The 17401-nt window shown below is 23.7% G+C and overlaps 5 protein-coding genes across 5 annotated transcripts; 3 read left to right on the forward strand and 2 right to left on the reverse strand.

Annotated features, from left to right (window-relative positions):
- Positions 1-574: 574 nt before the first annotated feature.
- vps15 (VPS15 family protein kinase) lies at positions 575-6594 on the forward strand (the record flags this gene model as incomplete). Its single annotated transcript, XM_635070.1, has 2 exons — positions 575-779; positions 899-6594. 2 exons carry the CDS (start codon positions 575-577, stop codon positions 6592-6594), a joined length of 5901 nt encoding a protein of 1966 aa, XP_640162.1.
- Positions 6595-7768: 1174 nt separating this feature from the next.
- DDB_G0282629 (hypothetical protein) lies at positions 7769-10468 on the forward strand (the record flags this gene model as incomplete). Its single annotated transcript, XM_635071.1, has 1 exon — positions 7769-10468. One exon carries the CDS (start codon positions 7769-7771, stop codon positions 10466-10468), a length of 2700 nt encoding a protein of 899 aa, XP_640163.1.
- A 320-nt stretch (positions 10469-10788) lies between these two features.
- DDB_G0282631 (hypothetical protein) lies at positions 10789-11651 on the reverse strand (the record flags this gene model as incomplete). The annotated part of the gene is made up of 2 exons (XM_635072.1): positions 10789-11217; positions 11409-11651. The coding sequence occupies 2 exons, from the start codon at positions 11649-11651 to the stop codon at positions 10789-10791; spliced, it is 672 nt and encodes a 223-aa protein (XP_640164.1).
- Positions 11652-12772: 1121 nt separating this feature from the next.
- DDB_G0282633 (ankyrin repeat-containing protein) lies at positions 12773-15663 on the forward strand (the record flags this gene model as incomplete). Its single annotated transcript, XM_635073.2, has 2 exons — positions 12773-13069; positions 13201-15663. The coding sequence occupies 2 exons, from the start codon at positions 12773-12775 to the stop codon at positions 15661-15663; spliced, it is 2760 nt and encodes a 919-aa protein (XP_640165.2).
- A 161-nt stretch (positions 15664-15824) lies between these two features.
- Positions 15825-17118, reverse strand: DDB_G0282635 (hypothetical protein; the record flags this gene model as incomplete). The annotated part of the gene is made up of 4 exons (XM_635074.1): positions 15825-15899; positions 15991-16201; positions 16851-16906; positions 16969-17118. 4 exons carry the CDS (start codon positions 17116-17118, stop codon positions 15825-15827), a joined length of 492 nt encoding a protein of 163 aa, XP_640166.1.
- Between the last annotated feature and the right edge of the window lie 283 nt (positions 17119-17401).

Here is a 17401-nt window from a genome sequence, read left to right on the forward strand (position 1 = left end):
ATAAAAATAAAAAAATAAAAAAATAAAAAAATAAAAAATAAAAAATAAAAAATAAATGTGGGTGGTGTGTGAGTGGTGTCTCAACGAACAACGTTTTAAAACTTAAAAATAACAAAAAAAAAAAAAAAATAAAAAATAATAATAAAAAATAATAATAATTAATCCATTTTTTAATATTAATTACATTATTTTAAATCTGAAAATTTATGTCTTGAATTAAGAAATAAAAAAAATAAAATAAAATAAATTAAAAAAAAAAAAAAAAAAAAAAAAAAAATAATTTAAAAAAAAAAAAAAAATTAATTTTTCACTTTTTTTTTTTTTTTTTTTTTTTTTTTATTTTTGAAATTAGTTTTAAAAACAGCATCAATCAACACACAAGCTTTGTTGTTCATTTTAATATAGAACACACATTCACACACACGACTCATTACAATTGAATCGATAAAAATAATAATAAAATATAATAAACAACAGGCGTCTGTAGTAAAATAAAATAAAAATAAAATAAAATAATAATTAAGTATTAATTTTATACAATAATATATTTTTATATATATACAAAATATAAAATATGGGTAATACAGTTGGAGCACCAATTGTTTCAGAATATTTAGAAGATGAAATCGGACCAATTGTCTTCAAAAAATCATTAGGTAATGCTAGATTCTTAAAAACTGTTAAAGCATATCATAGTGAAGAAGGATATGTTGTTGTAAAAATATATAAAAAAAGGAATACTAAAGAATCTTTAGAAAAATATAAAATAATGTTAAAAGGTAGGTTAAAAAAAAACAATAATAATAATTATTATTATTATTATTTTAAAAAATATTTAGAGGTTGTATACTAATAATAATAATAATAAATAAATTTTTTTTATTTTTTATATATATAGAGATTAAAGATAATTTTAATATTACACCATCATTTAATATAATGCCATATCAACATTTTATAGAGACAGATAGATCAGGTTATTTAATTAGACAATATTTTCATAATAATTTATATGATAGATTAAGTACAAGACCATTCTTATCAATGATTGAAAAGAAGTTTATAGCATTTCAATTATTGAAGGCATTGGAGCAAAGTTCATTCAAGGGTGTATTTCATGGTGATATAAAGAGTGAAAATGTATTAGTTACCACATCGAATTGGGTGTATTTATCGGATTTTGCATGTTATAAACCAACGTTCATACCAGAGGATAACCCTGCCGATTTCAGCTTCTATTTCGATACGTCAGGTCGTAGAACTTGTTATATCGCACCCGAAAGATTCTATGAAACTAATAGAGGTGCACCATCAAACAATGAGCTAACACCCAAAATGGATATCTTCTCATTGGGTTGTGTAATTGCGGAACTGTTTTTAGATGGGTTCCCAATCTTTGATTTCTCACAATTACTAAGTTATAGAAAGGGTGAATATTCACCAGAACCCATCATTAGACAACGTATTCAAGATCCAAATATTCAAACATTAATTTTACACATGATTCAAAAAGATCCCGATCAACGTTACACTCCAGAGAAATACATCTCAAAATGGAATACTGTTTTCCCTCAATACTTCTCCTTTGCTCATCAATTCATTCCAGAATTAATGCGTTTAGAAAATGATGATCGTGTTATGTGTATCAGTGATAAATTTGATGAGATTGTTGACATATTTAAAAATAATTCAATAACTAATCTTTTTAAATCAAATTTAAATCAATCAACAAATTCAAACACAATTGGTAGTTTTAGAGTTTCAACACCATCTTCACCAATTTTAATAAGTAATAATAATAATAATAATAATAATAATAATAATAATAATAATAATAATAATAATAATAATAATAATAATAATAATAATAATAATAATAATAATAATAATCAAACTACTACAACTACAACAAATACAAATATAAATACTACACAACAACAACAACAACAACAACAACAACAACAACAACAATTACAAAGACCATTATCAAAATTAGATGATATTGGTAAAAATATTGCAAATATAATATATAAGACTGAACAATTTGTAAAGGAATCAGATGAATTTGATAAGACTGATATTACTAATATAAAGGAATTGAATATTCAAACTACACCAACGATTAATACTTCAACGATTAATAGAGTAATTCAAACAAGTAAAACAAATACAAATTTAGATACTATAAATGAGAATAGTAATAATAATATTGGTGTAAATAGAAAAAAGGTTACGGTGGTTGAAGGATTGGATTTATTTTTATCGGTGATTTATACGGCAGTTAAGCATTGTCAATTCCCATCGACCAAAGTGAAATGTGTTGGATCATTGTTGGTTAGATTGGCAGAGATGTTGGATGACGAATGCAGACTTCAAAAGATTGTACCATACATAATGAGTATGATATCGCCTGAGCAACCTACACTCGTTAGAGTTGAAGCATTGAGAAGTTTAGCAAAGGTATTGGAGATGGTTCAAACTTTCCCACCAAGTGAGTCCTCGATATTTGGTCAATACATTTTACCATCACTTTCTCAACTTTCACATGAATCAACTGATGAAATCATTAGAATTGCATTCGCAGAGATATTACCACAATTGGCTACAACAGCAAAGAGGTTCTTGGAGATTGCTCAACATTATCGTGATCCTGATTCTGAGGGAATTATGGAGTCGAGAAAGGATCGTGCCAAATTCAGAGTATACGATTCCGATCTTCAAGAGGTACAAGACCAATTCTTTAACAAGGTTTCAGATTTATTAACAAAGGACAGTTGCAACACTTTGAAAAAGATCATACTGTCCGATATCTATAGGTTGTGTGTTTTCTTTGGTAGACAGAAAACCAATGAATCCGTACTACCATTGATTATCACTTTCTTGAATGATAGGGATTGGCAATTGAGATGTGCATTCTTTGAGAATATAGTTGCCGTTTGTACTGTGGTTGGTGCAGGAAGTTTGGAATCATTCATTTATCCCTGTATTCTATTGGCATTAACTGATGAGGAGGAGTTTGTAACAGAGAAAGCTTTATCAAGTTTATCAGAACTTTGTTCTTTAGGTCTATTACGTAAACCGATCCTATTGGAATTATTAGTTAAAACTTCACCAATGCTACTTCATCCAAATAATTGGATACGTTATGGTGTTGTTTCACTAATTGTTAAAATTTGTCAATCATTATCAAAGGCTGATGTCTATTGTTATGTTAAACCAAAATTATCACCTTTTTTAGTTAATCTCAATGGTAATGGAAATGGAAATGCTGAAATTAGTGATACTATTACAGAATCAAATTTAATTCAATTATTAGATTCACCAATCTCAAGAGAATCATTTAATAAAATCGTTAAATTTATAGCTAGAAATAGAATTAATTTATCAAGTTCTATAAATTCAATATTAGCAAATGATAATGATAATTTTAATGGTGAAAGTTTTAATAGTAATGGTAGTGGTGGTGGTGGTAATCCAAATTTAGTTAGTTCAACGGGTGGATCAAATAGAAGATTACGTGCATTAAGTAATAAATTCTTTGTACCAAATATTTTATCAGCTTCAAATTCATCAATAAATTCAACATCTGGTGATATTGGTAGTTTATTATCACAATCCACTGAAGAATCATTAGCATTCCTTAGACAAATGACAAGTATTGGTATAAGTGATTCAGATCAAAATAAAATCATTAAATGTTTTGATTATCTTCAATCAAAGAAATGTAAAGATTTAGAAAGTGCTAATAATAGTGAAGGAAATGTTATAGTAATTCGTACGAATGGTACAACAATTATAAGTAGTAGTAATAATAGCAATAATAATACATTATCTTCTTCAACTACAAGTAGTAACTCAACAACTCCAACAAATTCAACTGTAAATTTACATAGTGTTTTAAATAATACAACAATCATTCAACAACAACAACAACAACTTCAACAAACAATAACTCAACAAAGTATAACCCAACAACAACAACAACAACAGCAACAACAACAAGTTAGTGGTGGTATAACGACAGGTGGTACAACAACAACAACATTAGGTAGATCATCATCACCACAATTAACAGGTTTAAATCCATCAATTTTAAGTAATAGTAATAATATTCAACTATCATCATCAGTGGTTGATGTTACAAAATTACCAAATTCAATACCAATTAGAATGGTTAAAATTAGAGGTGGTGATCAAAGTTTAAATAATTCAACCGTTTCATTAGGTAGTGTTGCAGGTGGTAATATAATAACGCCATCAACATCATTATCAAATAGTAATACAATGGTTGGTAATAATAATAATAATAGTTACAACACATCAACTTCATCATCACCATTATCATCATCTGTATTAAATTCTTCAGTTGGTATGAATAATCTTACAAATAGTAATGCAAATAGTATAAATAATAGTAGCGGTATTAATAACAATAATAGTAATAATAATAGTGTAAATAGTAATAATTATAATAATATGAATAATAATACAATGAATAATAGTGTTAATTTAATGAATTCAAATCAAATTGGTCAACAACAACAACAAAATCCAAATACTGTTAAAATCGATTTAGTTAGTCCATCAGATTTGAATGTTGTTTCAAAGAAATATTATATTAGAGATCCAAAAATGGGTTTATCAACAATATTAAAAGTTGAAACAAATGTAGAATGTTCAATAAAGGTACCATTGCCTTTACCAGATTTAGGCAGTACTGATTCTGTATTAGGTGGTGGTTTATTATCATCTGGTGGTGTTGGTGGTGGTGTTGGTGGTACTGGTGGCGGTAATATTAATGGTGTTTCAGGTATTAATGGTAATGTAGGTGGTGGTGGTGGCGGTGTTGGTGTTGGTACTGTAGGTAGTGGTGGTAATGGTAGTATAGGTGGTGGTAATAGTGGTATTAATAATGGCAGTGGTGGTGGCGGCGTTAATAGTGGTGGTAATAGTGGTATTAATAGTGGTAGCACAAATAGTAGTGGTAGTTTATATGGTAATGGCAATGGTTTAGATAATTTACCAAATTCAACATGGAGACCAATGGGTATATTGGTAAGTCATTTCTTTGAACATAAAGCGGCAGTCAATGAAATTCAAGTTAGTAGTGATAACCTTTTCTTTGCAACCGCAAGTAATGATGGTACCGTAAAGATTTGGGATTGTCAAAGAATGGAAAAGAGTGTAACCAATAGAGCACGTCAAACCTATGCTCAACAAGAGGGTAGAATCACATCGATTTCAATCTGTGAGAAAACTCATTCGATTGCATCGGCATCTGATAAAGGTTCAATTCACGTCTTCCGTGTTGGTATAAGTGGTAAACAAAAGAATGGTAATATTAAGTACACCAATCTATCAACGGTAAAGAATATAACCGAAACCACTCGTGGCAATATAGTTTCCGTTAGTCATTATAGTACAAATTCTTCATCGGTCGTAACTTATGCAACTACAAAAGGTGGAATTCACGGTTGGGATTTAAGAAGTCAACAAGACGCCTTCAACCTTGTAAATGATGCTTCATTGGGTTTAATTCAAGCTTTCTTAATTGATCCAAATAGAAACTGGTTAGTCACTGGTACAAGTAGAGGTTTCCTAACTTGTTGGGATCTTAGATTTGGTATACCACTTTATAGCGTTCGTGTTTCAAATGGTCGTATCCTAAAATTTGCTCCATATATGTTGGCAAAATCTGCTTCTGAAAGTTGGGTTTATATTTCAACTGAACAAGATAATGTTATTGTTTTTGATTTATCAAATAAAAAAACAACTCGTGTATTTAAAAGATCATATGAACAACCACCACAACAACAACCTCAACAACCACAACCACCACAACAACAACAACAACAACAATCTCAAATGAATAGATCAATTAATATGACATCATCAACAACTACCACTACTACAAGTAGTTATGATTTTGGTACAGAAAATCTTAAAACAAGTTCATATTCACAATTACCTTCAAATCCATTAGTAAATAGTATTGTTAATAATAGTAATATTAATAATAATAATAATAATAATGATAATTCAAACAATGTAACTATATTCAAACCAACACCATTAGTAAGAGCATTACTTAATCCACCAAATTGTCCATTTTTAATAACAGCAGGTGATGATAAAAGAATTAAACTTTGGGATTGGAATAATTTACCACAATCTTATTATGTTTCAATTGGCAAAGAACCACCACCATTTTATACTCATAAATTTTCAAATGATACAAGTAATGCTTATGAAATTCATGAAGAAGTTTGGCATGATACTAGTTCCTCTTCTTTCTATTCAAATTCTGCAATGTTTGGTGGTGGTGGTGGTGGTCAACCAATGTCAACATCACTTTCATCTTCATCCCTTTCACAACAACAACATCAAGCTCAATTACAACTTCAATATCAATTACAACAACAACAGCAACAACAACAATACATCAATCATTTACAACAACAAAAATCAAAAACTTCAATTTCAATGCCAACAGTTCATCATCAAGAACCAATTTTAGATATAAAAATGATGGAAGTACCAAATCCAATGCTAATCTCTGCAAGTACTGATGGTGTTGTAAAAGTTTGGAAATAAAAACAATAATAATAATAAATTTTTTTTTTTATCTATGTTATAATTTATATATTTGTTTGTATTTATTTTTTAATTTTATTGACAATTGAATTAATAATGATGTAAAATAATATTATTCAAAATATTTAAGAAAGTAGAGTCCTAAAAAAAAATAATCTATCTAAAATAATATCTCCAAATAAATAAAAATTAATATCATATTCTTTCATGTATATATATATATATTTTTTTTTTCACTATTTGGATTGACTGTGTGGTCTGAAGATAATTATTATTTTTTAAAGAATTTGACTTTTTTTTTTTTTAAAAATATTAAAAATAAATAATAATAAATTAAAAATAATATAAAAAAAAAAAAAGAATAATAATTATTTTATAAATTATCTGCAACCAATATTAAATATTTTATTTTTATTAGTTTTTTTTATTTTTTTTTTTATAGGAAATTTTTTTTTTTTTACTTTTATTTTTAATTTTATACTTTTTATCACAGCAACTAATTATATTAATAGAGCAGAAAATAAAAAATTAAGCTTCACAAAGAAAAAAAAAAAAAAAAATTAAAATAAAAATAATAATAAAAAATTAAGCTTCACAAAAAAAAAAAAAAAAAAAAAAAAAAAAAAAAAAAAAAAAAAAAAAAAAAAAAAAAAAAAAAAAAATTTGGGTGGTTGATTGAGTGTGTTTGATAAAAGTGTGGGTGTGTTAGTGTGTTTATTTAAATACAATGTGAATCATGTAATATTTCTATTTTTATTCATAATACTATTTTGTGTTTTTTTTTGTTTTTTTTTTTTTTAAAAAAAAAATAAAAATAATATTATTTTAATTATTTTTTTTTTTTGTTTTTATTATTTTTTTTCTTTTTTTTTATTTTTATTTTTATTTTTATATTTTATTCATTCACTTTTTTCCTCTATTAATCAATTTGTTCAATAAATTAATTTCAAAAAATAAATAAATAAAATTAAATAATATTTTTTTTATAATTTACAAAAAAAAAAAAAAAAAAAAATTAAAAATAAAAAATATAAAAAAAAAAAAATAGTAACACAACATATTATTATTAATTTAATCTTGGAAAAATAAAAATAATAATAATAATAACAATTTAAGAAAATAAAAAAAATAATAAAAATTAATTTAAATTAAAAAAAAAAAAAAAAAAAAAAAAATGTTAAACACAAAATCTTTTAATAATCATGAATTTATTATAAGTTCACCATCAAATATTTCACAAAGTACAATATCATTAATAAATAATAGTTCATTAATTGGTAATTTAACAACAAATGAAGTTTTATTAGTTGGAATTAATCCAATTAAATGTAGTAAACCATTCAACAATGAATTTGAAATTAATCAAGATATGAATAAAAAATTGGAAATGTTAGTTGAAAAAAAAGATTTTAAGAAAATTAAATCAATGATTGTAAAAGGTGAAAGATTTTACGTAACTCAAGAACTTTACATACCAATTCTATTGTTTTGTCATGACAATGATTTCTATGAAAAACTTTTTAGATATGGGTTATTATTCGATACCAATTTAATCAAATTATCAGTTTTAATCAATGAACCAACATCATTGGATTTAATGATAAATGTATTTGCAAATGGTTGGAATAATCATAGAAATGTTGGTTTTGAATTTTATAAAAACATTCTAAGGTTCGCAATTGAGAATAATACAACACAAACACCAACTAATAGAATCATAACATTCATGGCAAAGAAAGTAAACAAAACCGATGTGGCATTCATCATTGCAAATTTTATTAAACAACAATTTGATGAATATGAAACCAATCAATTCAAAGATAGAATCAATCAAAATAAAATTATTTCATCATGTGATTACATTAATTCATTACATCTAAGAGTAAATGTATTGGAGGACCTTATAAATGAAAATTTTGAAAAGTTAACAAAACTCCATTACCTTCAATCAAACTCAAACTCAAACTCAACAACATCAAAATTGAAAAAGTCTCAACTTCATGATATTGACGAATATGAATATTATGAAAGTTTATTAATTAAAAGGGAAATTGAAATTTGTGCAGCCATTGAAACTGAAAAATTTGAAAGATCAAAAATATTTGGAATACAAACCGACTATAGTTTATCAAAAAGAATTGAAGGTTTCATTTGGGAATACTTTGAATTGACTATGGAGAAGGCAATTAAAGATATGTCAAAGAAGATCTCTGCAAGTAGAATTCCATTTGTTAATAGCCATTACTCTGATTGTAAACTTTATCCAAAATTTCATTTACTAGGTTACCTTAAACCTGAACATAGAATCATCTTTGAAAAGTATGATTACTATAATGATGGTGAATATGGTAAAATCAATACCTACAAAAGATTCAATCTTTTAGATGAAAACAATTATGACATTTCAATATTAAAAAATCAATTAATCATTGAAAGTTATAAACTAAATGTATTTGGTAATGTTAAAAATTTCATTAGTAACAATACCTCATTTAAAAATTCAAATACAGGTTTTGAATATTATGAATGGTCTGATATTTATCAATACACTAGAGAAACTAAAATTGGTTGTTTAAATTATTCAAATATTTTATTTAATGATAATTATTTTTTAATTAAAGTTGAAGATATTTATTGTTTTGAAGAATATAATAAAAAGAAAAAGAAGAATAATATAAATAATAATAATAATAATTATAATAAAAATAATAATAATTATAATGGTTTTGAATTTACAAATGAAAAAGAAATTGAATCTTTTGAAATTCAAGAAAGTATTAATGGTATGAGTCCATATGCATTTAAACAATTAAGAGCAAAAAAAGTTAAACAAATTACACCTCCAATAATATTATCAAAAGAAGAAATTGAAAATCAATTATTAAAGGAAAAGGAATTTGAAAAACAATTGATTGAAGAGAAAAAGATTGAAAAAACAATACAAAAGAATAAAAAGAAATTGGAATTGGTTAAACAGAAACAAGCTGAAACCGATTCACAAAACAAATTAGATAAAAAGAATGAACAAGAACTTGAAAAGAAACAAAAAGAATTAGATTTTGAAAAAGAGAAAAAACAATTTGAAAACCAACAAAAGCAAAAACAAAAAAATAAATTAAAACAAAAACAACAACAAAAACAAAAGAATTTACAATTAAGAGTTTCACATCCTAATTGTCCAGCTTCAACATTATCAGTACCATTTTCATCTTCTTCCTCTTCCTCCTCCTCTTCTTCCTCTTCTTCATTAGCATCATCCTCATCATCATTAATAACTTCAAATGTTTCATTATCTTTATCACCTTCCTCATTAGCATTATCATCATCAACCTCATCAACCTCATCAATAATATCCTCATCCTCTTCTTCACCATGTCAAAATTCAACGGCTTTAGAATATCCATTTATATCCTCCCCCTCAATTGATTCAACAACATCCAACACTTTACCAAATAATAATAATAATTTTAATAATAATAATTTTAATAATATTAATAATTTCAATAATTTTAATAATTTTAATAATATCAATAATATTAATAATATTAATATTTATATTAATAATATTGATATTAATAATAGTAATTATAATAGTAATTATAATTCTAAACCAAACAAAATTACAAATAATATTAATATTTATGTTGATGAAGCATCATTAAAGTATTATCAATTAAATTTCTTTAAAATTGAAAATGATGATGATATTGATCCAAATATTCAACATGAAATTGATATAAAAGTAAATAGTTTAGTTGAAGATGATGATGATTGTGAAAGTGAAGATGAAACAATAGATAATTATACACATAATATCAACAACAACAACAATACTAATAATAACAACAATAGCTACTTTCAAACTATTTATTAATTGCACTTCCTTTATTTCTTAAAATAAAATAATAATTTTCCAAAAAAATAAAAAAATAAAAAAAAATAAAAAAATAAAAAAAATTAAAAAAAAACTACAAAAAATAAAACTTTTTCTTTCTTTTTAAAATAATTATTTATTTTTATTTTACTTCTATTATAATATTTATTATTATTATTACTATTATTATTATTATCATTATTATTATTATTATTATTACTATTATTATTATTATTATTTTTAAAAATACATTCCAATAGGAAAATTTGTAATGGGAGAGGAAAGGAGGAGAAGAAGGGATGAATAAACTGATACGAGGTTCAATATTGAACTTGTTGTGGTTGTTGTAATTGTTGTTGTTGTTGTAATTGTTGTTGTAACTGTTGTTGTTGTAATTGTAATTGTTGTTGTTGTTGTTCTAATTGTAATTGTTGTTGATATTGTAAATGGAAAAGTAAATGTGGATGAATTTCTGGTTCTTGTGGTTGTTCTGGTTCTTCTTTTTCTGGTGATGGTGATCTTGATCTTCTGTTTAAACCACATTCAATAACTTTATCATTTACAACATCAATAACACATTCATCCTTATTCATTACAGACTCTTTGTATAAAATATATGGTAAACCGACAACTAAAACACAAGAGATAACTTCCAATACTTTACTCTTAAAATAACCATCTTTTGTAAAATTAAATTCATCATTATTTATAACATCAAAACCATTTCTATATAAACGGAAATGTGTATGCTGTATTTTAAAAATAAAAAATTAAAAAAAAAAAAAAATTAAATAAATATGATAGCTAGATTCGCTTTTTGTTTTTTAAAATTGTTAAAATAATATAATATTAATTGTATTAAAAATAAAAATAATAAAAAATTAAAAGAAGAGAGGAAAAAAAAAAAAAAAAAAAAAAAAAAAAAAAAAAAAAAACATACAAATTTGGTTGGAGGAGTTACTAAAAATGTATCACCAGCAAGTGTAAATCTTGTTACATATTCTCTGGTGATTGATGGTATTTCAACAATATCATTCATCTTTATTGTTACTGTTTCTTGATGGTTACGAATTTCAAGAATATAATTTATTGAAAAACCAGAATTTTTAAAATTCCATGTGGTTTTATGAACTCTATCTTTATCATCACCCGTTGGAATTGCTGAAATGTAAGTTTTTGGCATTTTAAAATTGTAATAATTTATTTATTTATTTATTTTTAATTGTATAATAATAAAATATTTATTTGTTTAATAAAAAATCAATTGTTTAAAAAAATAAAAAAAAAGAAAATAAAAAAAATGGTTTAAAATTTTTTTTTTTTTTTTTTTTTGTTTTTTTTTTTTTTTTGTTTTATAACTTAAGTTCTATAAATAAATTTTTGAATTTAATTCTTTCTATTATCTTTTTTTTTTTTTTTTTTTTTTTGTTTTTTTTTTTTTTTTTTTTGTTTTTTTTTTTTTTTTTTTTTTGTTTGATTATGATAAAGAAAAATAAAAAAAAAAAAAACCATTTTAAAAAAATTATCACTCAAATTTTTAATTATTTACCAGAAAAGAAACTCAAAAAAAAAAAAAAAACAAACATTTGACACTTATTTCTTTTTTGGCTGGGCAAATAATTAAAAAAAAAACAAAAAAAAAAAATCTCTGGTTGAAATTGAATTTTTTGGCTTTAAAAAAAAATAAAAAAAAAATAAAAATTTGAATTTTTTAAAATGGAGTCTAGGTTCAACACTTTGTATGGGCAATATATAGGAGACATAATTCTATTATATTATCAATAGTAACATATATTTTGAAAAATTTAAACAAAGAATAAGAGAATTTTCTATACCCGGTGAGCACATATTTATGATCTTGTTTTATTTTTTTAAACCAACCAATTTCTTTTATTTGTTTATTTATTTTTCTTTTTTTTTTTTTTTTTTTTTTTTTTTCTCATATTTTAATTTTTTTTTTTTTTTTTTTTTTTATTTCAGTGACGGATTAAATAAATAATTTAATTTTAATAATAATAATAATATTCAAAGAAATTAACAAATATTTTCAATGTTTGTGTGTCGGTTGAAATTTTATTTTTTTAAATTATTTTTTTATTTTTTTTTTATTTTTTTTTTTTTTTAATAAACTTAAAAATCTAAAAAAATTCTGATTTGATTTTTTATCATAATTTTACCAATTTTTTATTTTTATTTTTTATTATTTATTTTTATTTTTGTTTAAATTTTTTTTATTTTTTTTATTTTTTTTTTATTTTTTTTATTTTATGTGTATATATAAATAAATAATTAAAATCAAAAGAAATGTCATTATTTTATACAAAAGATGCAATTTCAGATTTCGAAAAAATACTAAATGGTTTAAATACATTTGATTCATTCCCACCTTTAAGAATTTTATCTTTAGCAACTTATTGTAGAAAAGAAGAAGTTAAAGATTTTTTTAGTTTTATAGATTCAAATGGTGATACTTGTTTAACATTTATAATTCAATCAACCGTTGAAAATAATGTAACACAACAATATAGATCAATTGTAGATAAATTTAAATTATTAGAAGAAAATATTGAACTTTTAAATTTACCAAATTCATATGGTGAGGTAGTGTATAAATATATTCTATATTTAATAATTTATTTGAATTGTTTTTTTTTTTTTAAAAAAAAAAAAAAAAAAAAAAAAAAAAATATATATACATATAATTAATTTTTTATTTTCTTAAATAAAAAAAGACACCATTACATGTTTCATCAATATCAAATAATATAGAGTTTATGAAATTATTAGTTTTACAAGGAGTTGATGGATCATTAAAAGATAATAGAAATATGACAGCATTGGATATTGCGGTGATGATGGATCATAAAACAATTATTAAAGAATTAAAGAAATTGAAAACATCAATGATGACAATGGAACAAACATCAATTTATCAATGGGGTCAAATTTTAACAAGTAGTTTAACATTGAAATCATGTGCAAAAGCAACCAATATGTTATTTAATGATGAAATTTCAGCACCAATTCAAACAGAGTTTGGACAAAATTATAATTTAATTCTAACTGATACTGGTGCAGTGTATAGTTCAGGTTTATGCTCCTATGGTAAAACAGGGCATAAAAAGAAGAGAGATGTATTAATACCAACACAAATATTAGAATTATCAAATAAACGTATCAAATCAATCGCATGTGGTACACATCATTCTTTGGCAATGGATGATTTGGGTCAAGTTTATTCTTGGGGGAATGGCGCAAGTGGTAGGTTGGGCCTGGGTAACGATTTCAGTATAGTACCAACACCAACATTAATCAGCGTTATCAATAGATTTGGTTCTAATGAAATTGCCACTGCAATTGCAGCGGGTTGTGATAATTCAATGATATTAGGCTCAAATGGAGATGTATACAGTTTCGGCAGTAATTTACATTATAAACTTGGTTATAAGGAGTGTGATGGCGCATTGGGGTTCCAATCAACTCCTAAGAAAATACCATCAATACTTCAAATGAAATCAATTGCATGTGCAAGTTGGCATTCTGTATTCTTGGATCTCAAAGGCAGAGTTTATACATGTGGTTCAAGTACGAATGGTAGATTGGGTCGAGCAATTAGTTCCTATAGTTCATTTTACCCAGAACGTGTCTCAATCACCAATAGCAAAACCAATGGAACACTTCCACAAGAGGAAGTCATTAAGCAAATTGCATGTGGTACTAATTTTACAACAGTTTTATCTGAAAGTGGTTCACTCTATTCATGGGGTGTAAATACGAAATCTCAATTGGGTTTAATTAATTTAGTTGGAATTTCAGAGTATTATTCTCAACCAAAATTAGTAACTGCTTTAAACCCTTATACAATTCATTCATTTGCTGTTGGCGATCAACATGTTGTAGCATTGTCTGATCAAGGTGAAGTTTTCTGTTATGGTGATAATAGTACGCTTCAATGTGGTTTTGGTGAAGTATTAAATTTTGAGATTAATTTAACAAAAGTTAAAATTGAAACTACTTCATCCGATGCACCAATCATTGGTGGTGGTGGTGTTTTTAAAGTTTCTGCAGGTGGTTCAAATACTATGATATCATTATCATCAGATCATAATATATTTGGTGAAGAATTATTAAAATCTTTAAATCTTCAAATGTTTACAGATTGTCGTTTAATTATTAATGATAATAAAGAACAATTCATACAGGCTCATCAAGTTGTTTTAGCAGCACGTTCAAATAAATTTAATAAATTATTGGAATTACAACATAATTCAACTTTGGTTGGTGTTGATCAACAACAACAGCAACAACAACAATGTAAAATACCACTCACTCAAACTACATTTTTAAAATCATTTATTGAATCAATTGGTACATTTGATATTGATGGTAATGAAAATAGAGTATTGTATATTAGTTTTCCATCAATTTCATCAATTTCAATATTATCATTATTATTGAAATATATTTACTCTGATCATACTATTCTATCACAAAGCACTAATCAAGAGTTGGGTGAATTAGCACATAGTTTAGAAATTGAAAGATTAGCATACCTTTGTAATTTCTCACATGGTAAATCATTAGATAAATTACCAACATCAACATTACTTGAAGATTTTAGAATTTTAAAAGATCCTAAATTCTCTTCAATTTATTCAGATATTAAATTTAAATGTATTAATAATGGTGGTGGTGGTGGTGATGGTAATATGGTAGATGAGGCATATTTAGAAAAAAATAAACAACAAATTGAAACAGTTGAAAGTTATAAATTATTTGCATATACAGGTTCAAGTTATTTTAAAACAATGTTAAGTGGTAGTTTTATTGAAAGTAATAAAAAAGAGATTGAATTATTTGAAACTTCAGCATCAAGTTTAAGATTACTTTTAAATTATTGTTACAGTGAAGAAATTCCAACCGATTCAAATGATTGTATTGATTGTATTATCATTTGTGATGTTCATCAAATTTCAAGAGCAAAAGATTCTTGTGCTGCTAAAATTAGATCTCAAATTGATATTCAATACATTTGTTACATTTATCATATCTCTTTAATCTATAATGTAAAATTATTAAAAACTTGGTGTCAAGCTAATTTTAATAGTATAGCTGATATTAAAGCATTACCTTATTTTAATCAATTACCAATAGAAATTCAATCAGAATTAAATTCAATAAAGAAAAAATATTAAATTTCTAGTTAAAAAAAAAAAAAAAATAAAAAAAAAAAAATTAAACATATACATATAGTTTAAAAACTTATTCAAATTGAAGAAAGAAAGAATAAACTTAAAAAAAAAAAAAACATTTAAAATTATAATTAAGTAAAAAATATAATTTATTTTTTTAATTTTTAATGGGTGGAATAGTAGAAAAATGCACATCCAGCAACAACTAAAACAAAGATAATAGCGATGAAATAAATACCCTGTTTTTTTTTTTAATTTAATACAATTTATTAATATTTGTTTTTTAATTTTTTTTATTTTTTTTATTTATTTATTATTTTGTATACATACTGCAAGTATTATTGAAGCAAATACAATTCTTCTTGCATGGATATTAGGTGATCTTATATATACAATGTTGAAAAGTAATGGTAACCAAAAAAATACACCCAAAATTATGAATGTTAATGAAAATGGATAATCATGTTCAAATTCTTTTGAATTTGATTCTGATTTATTTTTACAAATTTCATTTCCTTTTTTAAATTCAGGACTTGCTCCCCTATTGTATTAAAATTAAAAAAAAAAAAGTAAAGATAAAATAGAAACGGGAAAAAAAAAAAAAAAAAAAATAAAAATAAGGAAAAGGAAAATAAAAAATAAAAAAAAAAAAGGAAAACGAAAATAAAAAAAACCCTAAAAAGGATAGTTTACAAATAAAATTTTTATTAATTTTTGAATGTGGGGAAAACCAAAAAATTCTAGATGTAAAAACACAGTTATTTAATAATAAAAAGTAGAAATAAAAATGGTGGTTGAGGTTAAAAAAAAATATATATAAAATTGTTACAAGGTATATGTTTCTCATTGGAATTATTAAACATATAATAATAAAAAAAAAAATTGGTAAAAACTAAAAAAAGTATAGAAAAAAAAAAAAAGATTGAATAATCTTCATAGTATTAAAAAATTGATAAATTAAATAAAAATGATTGTTAATTTAATTTTTATTTTTTGTCAATTATTTGACTTTTTATTTTAAAAATGGAAAAGTTTATATATAGTTCAATGGGGGATAAAGGTAAGAAATTGTCAATGAAATAACAGTAGCAATAAAATAACAAGTCTTTTTTAAAAAGAATAAAAGAGGAAATTTTAATATGTTATTATTGCTTTTTTATATTTTTTTTTTAATTTTTTTTTTTATTTACGTACTCCTATTATTAATGATGCTACAGAAAATCTTCTTGCTTGAATATTGGGAGATCTAAAAAATATAAGGTTGAAAATTAAAGGTAGCCAAAGAAATAAACCAGAAATTAAAAATACTAAAGAATGTCTATAATCATCAGAATAATCTTTAACTCTTTGATTGTTATAATTTTGATTTATTTTTTCAAATTCTTTATTATTTTTAAATGACTTTGATTCATTCCCATTTTTTTCTACATCTAATTTATTTAAAATTTTTTCAGTCATTTTAATTTATAAGAAAATAAAGTAAATTAAATTATATAACAACAAGATAAAAAAATAATATTCACAATTTAAAAAAAAAAAAAAAAAAAATTTAATAGTGGACTTTTAAAAACAACACAGTCTTTGGAATAAAAGATATGTGTTTTTTATTTATTTTCAATAATTTTTCCAAGTTACCCCATTGTATTTTCAATTTTTATTAATTTTAATTTATTATTGTTATTTGAATTATTCTTTTTTTTTTTTATAATTTTTTTTTTTATTAATATTATTTTAAAATATT

The sequence above is a fragment of the Dictyostelium discoideum genome (assembly GCF_000004695.1).
Source record: "Dictyostelium discoideum AX4 chromosome 3 chromosome, whole genome shotgun sequence".
Classification (NCBI taxonomy): domain Eukaryota; phylum Evosea; class Eumycetozoa; order Dictyosteliales; family Dictyosteliaceae; genus Dictyostelium; species Dictyostelium discoideum.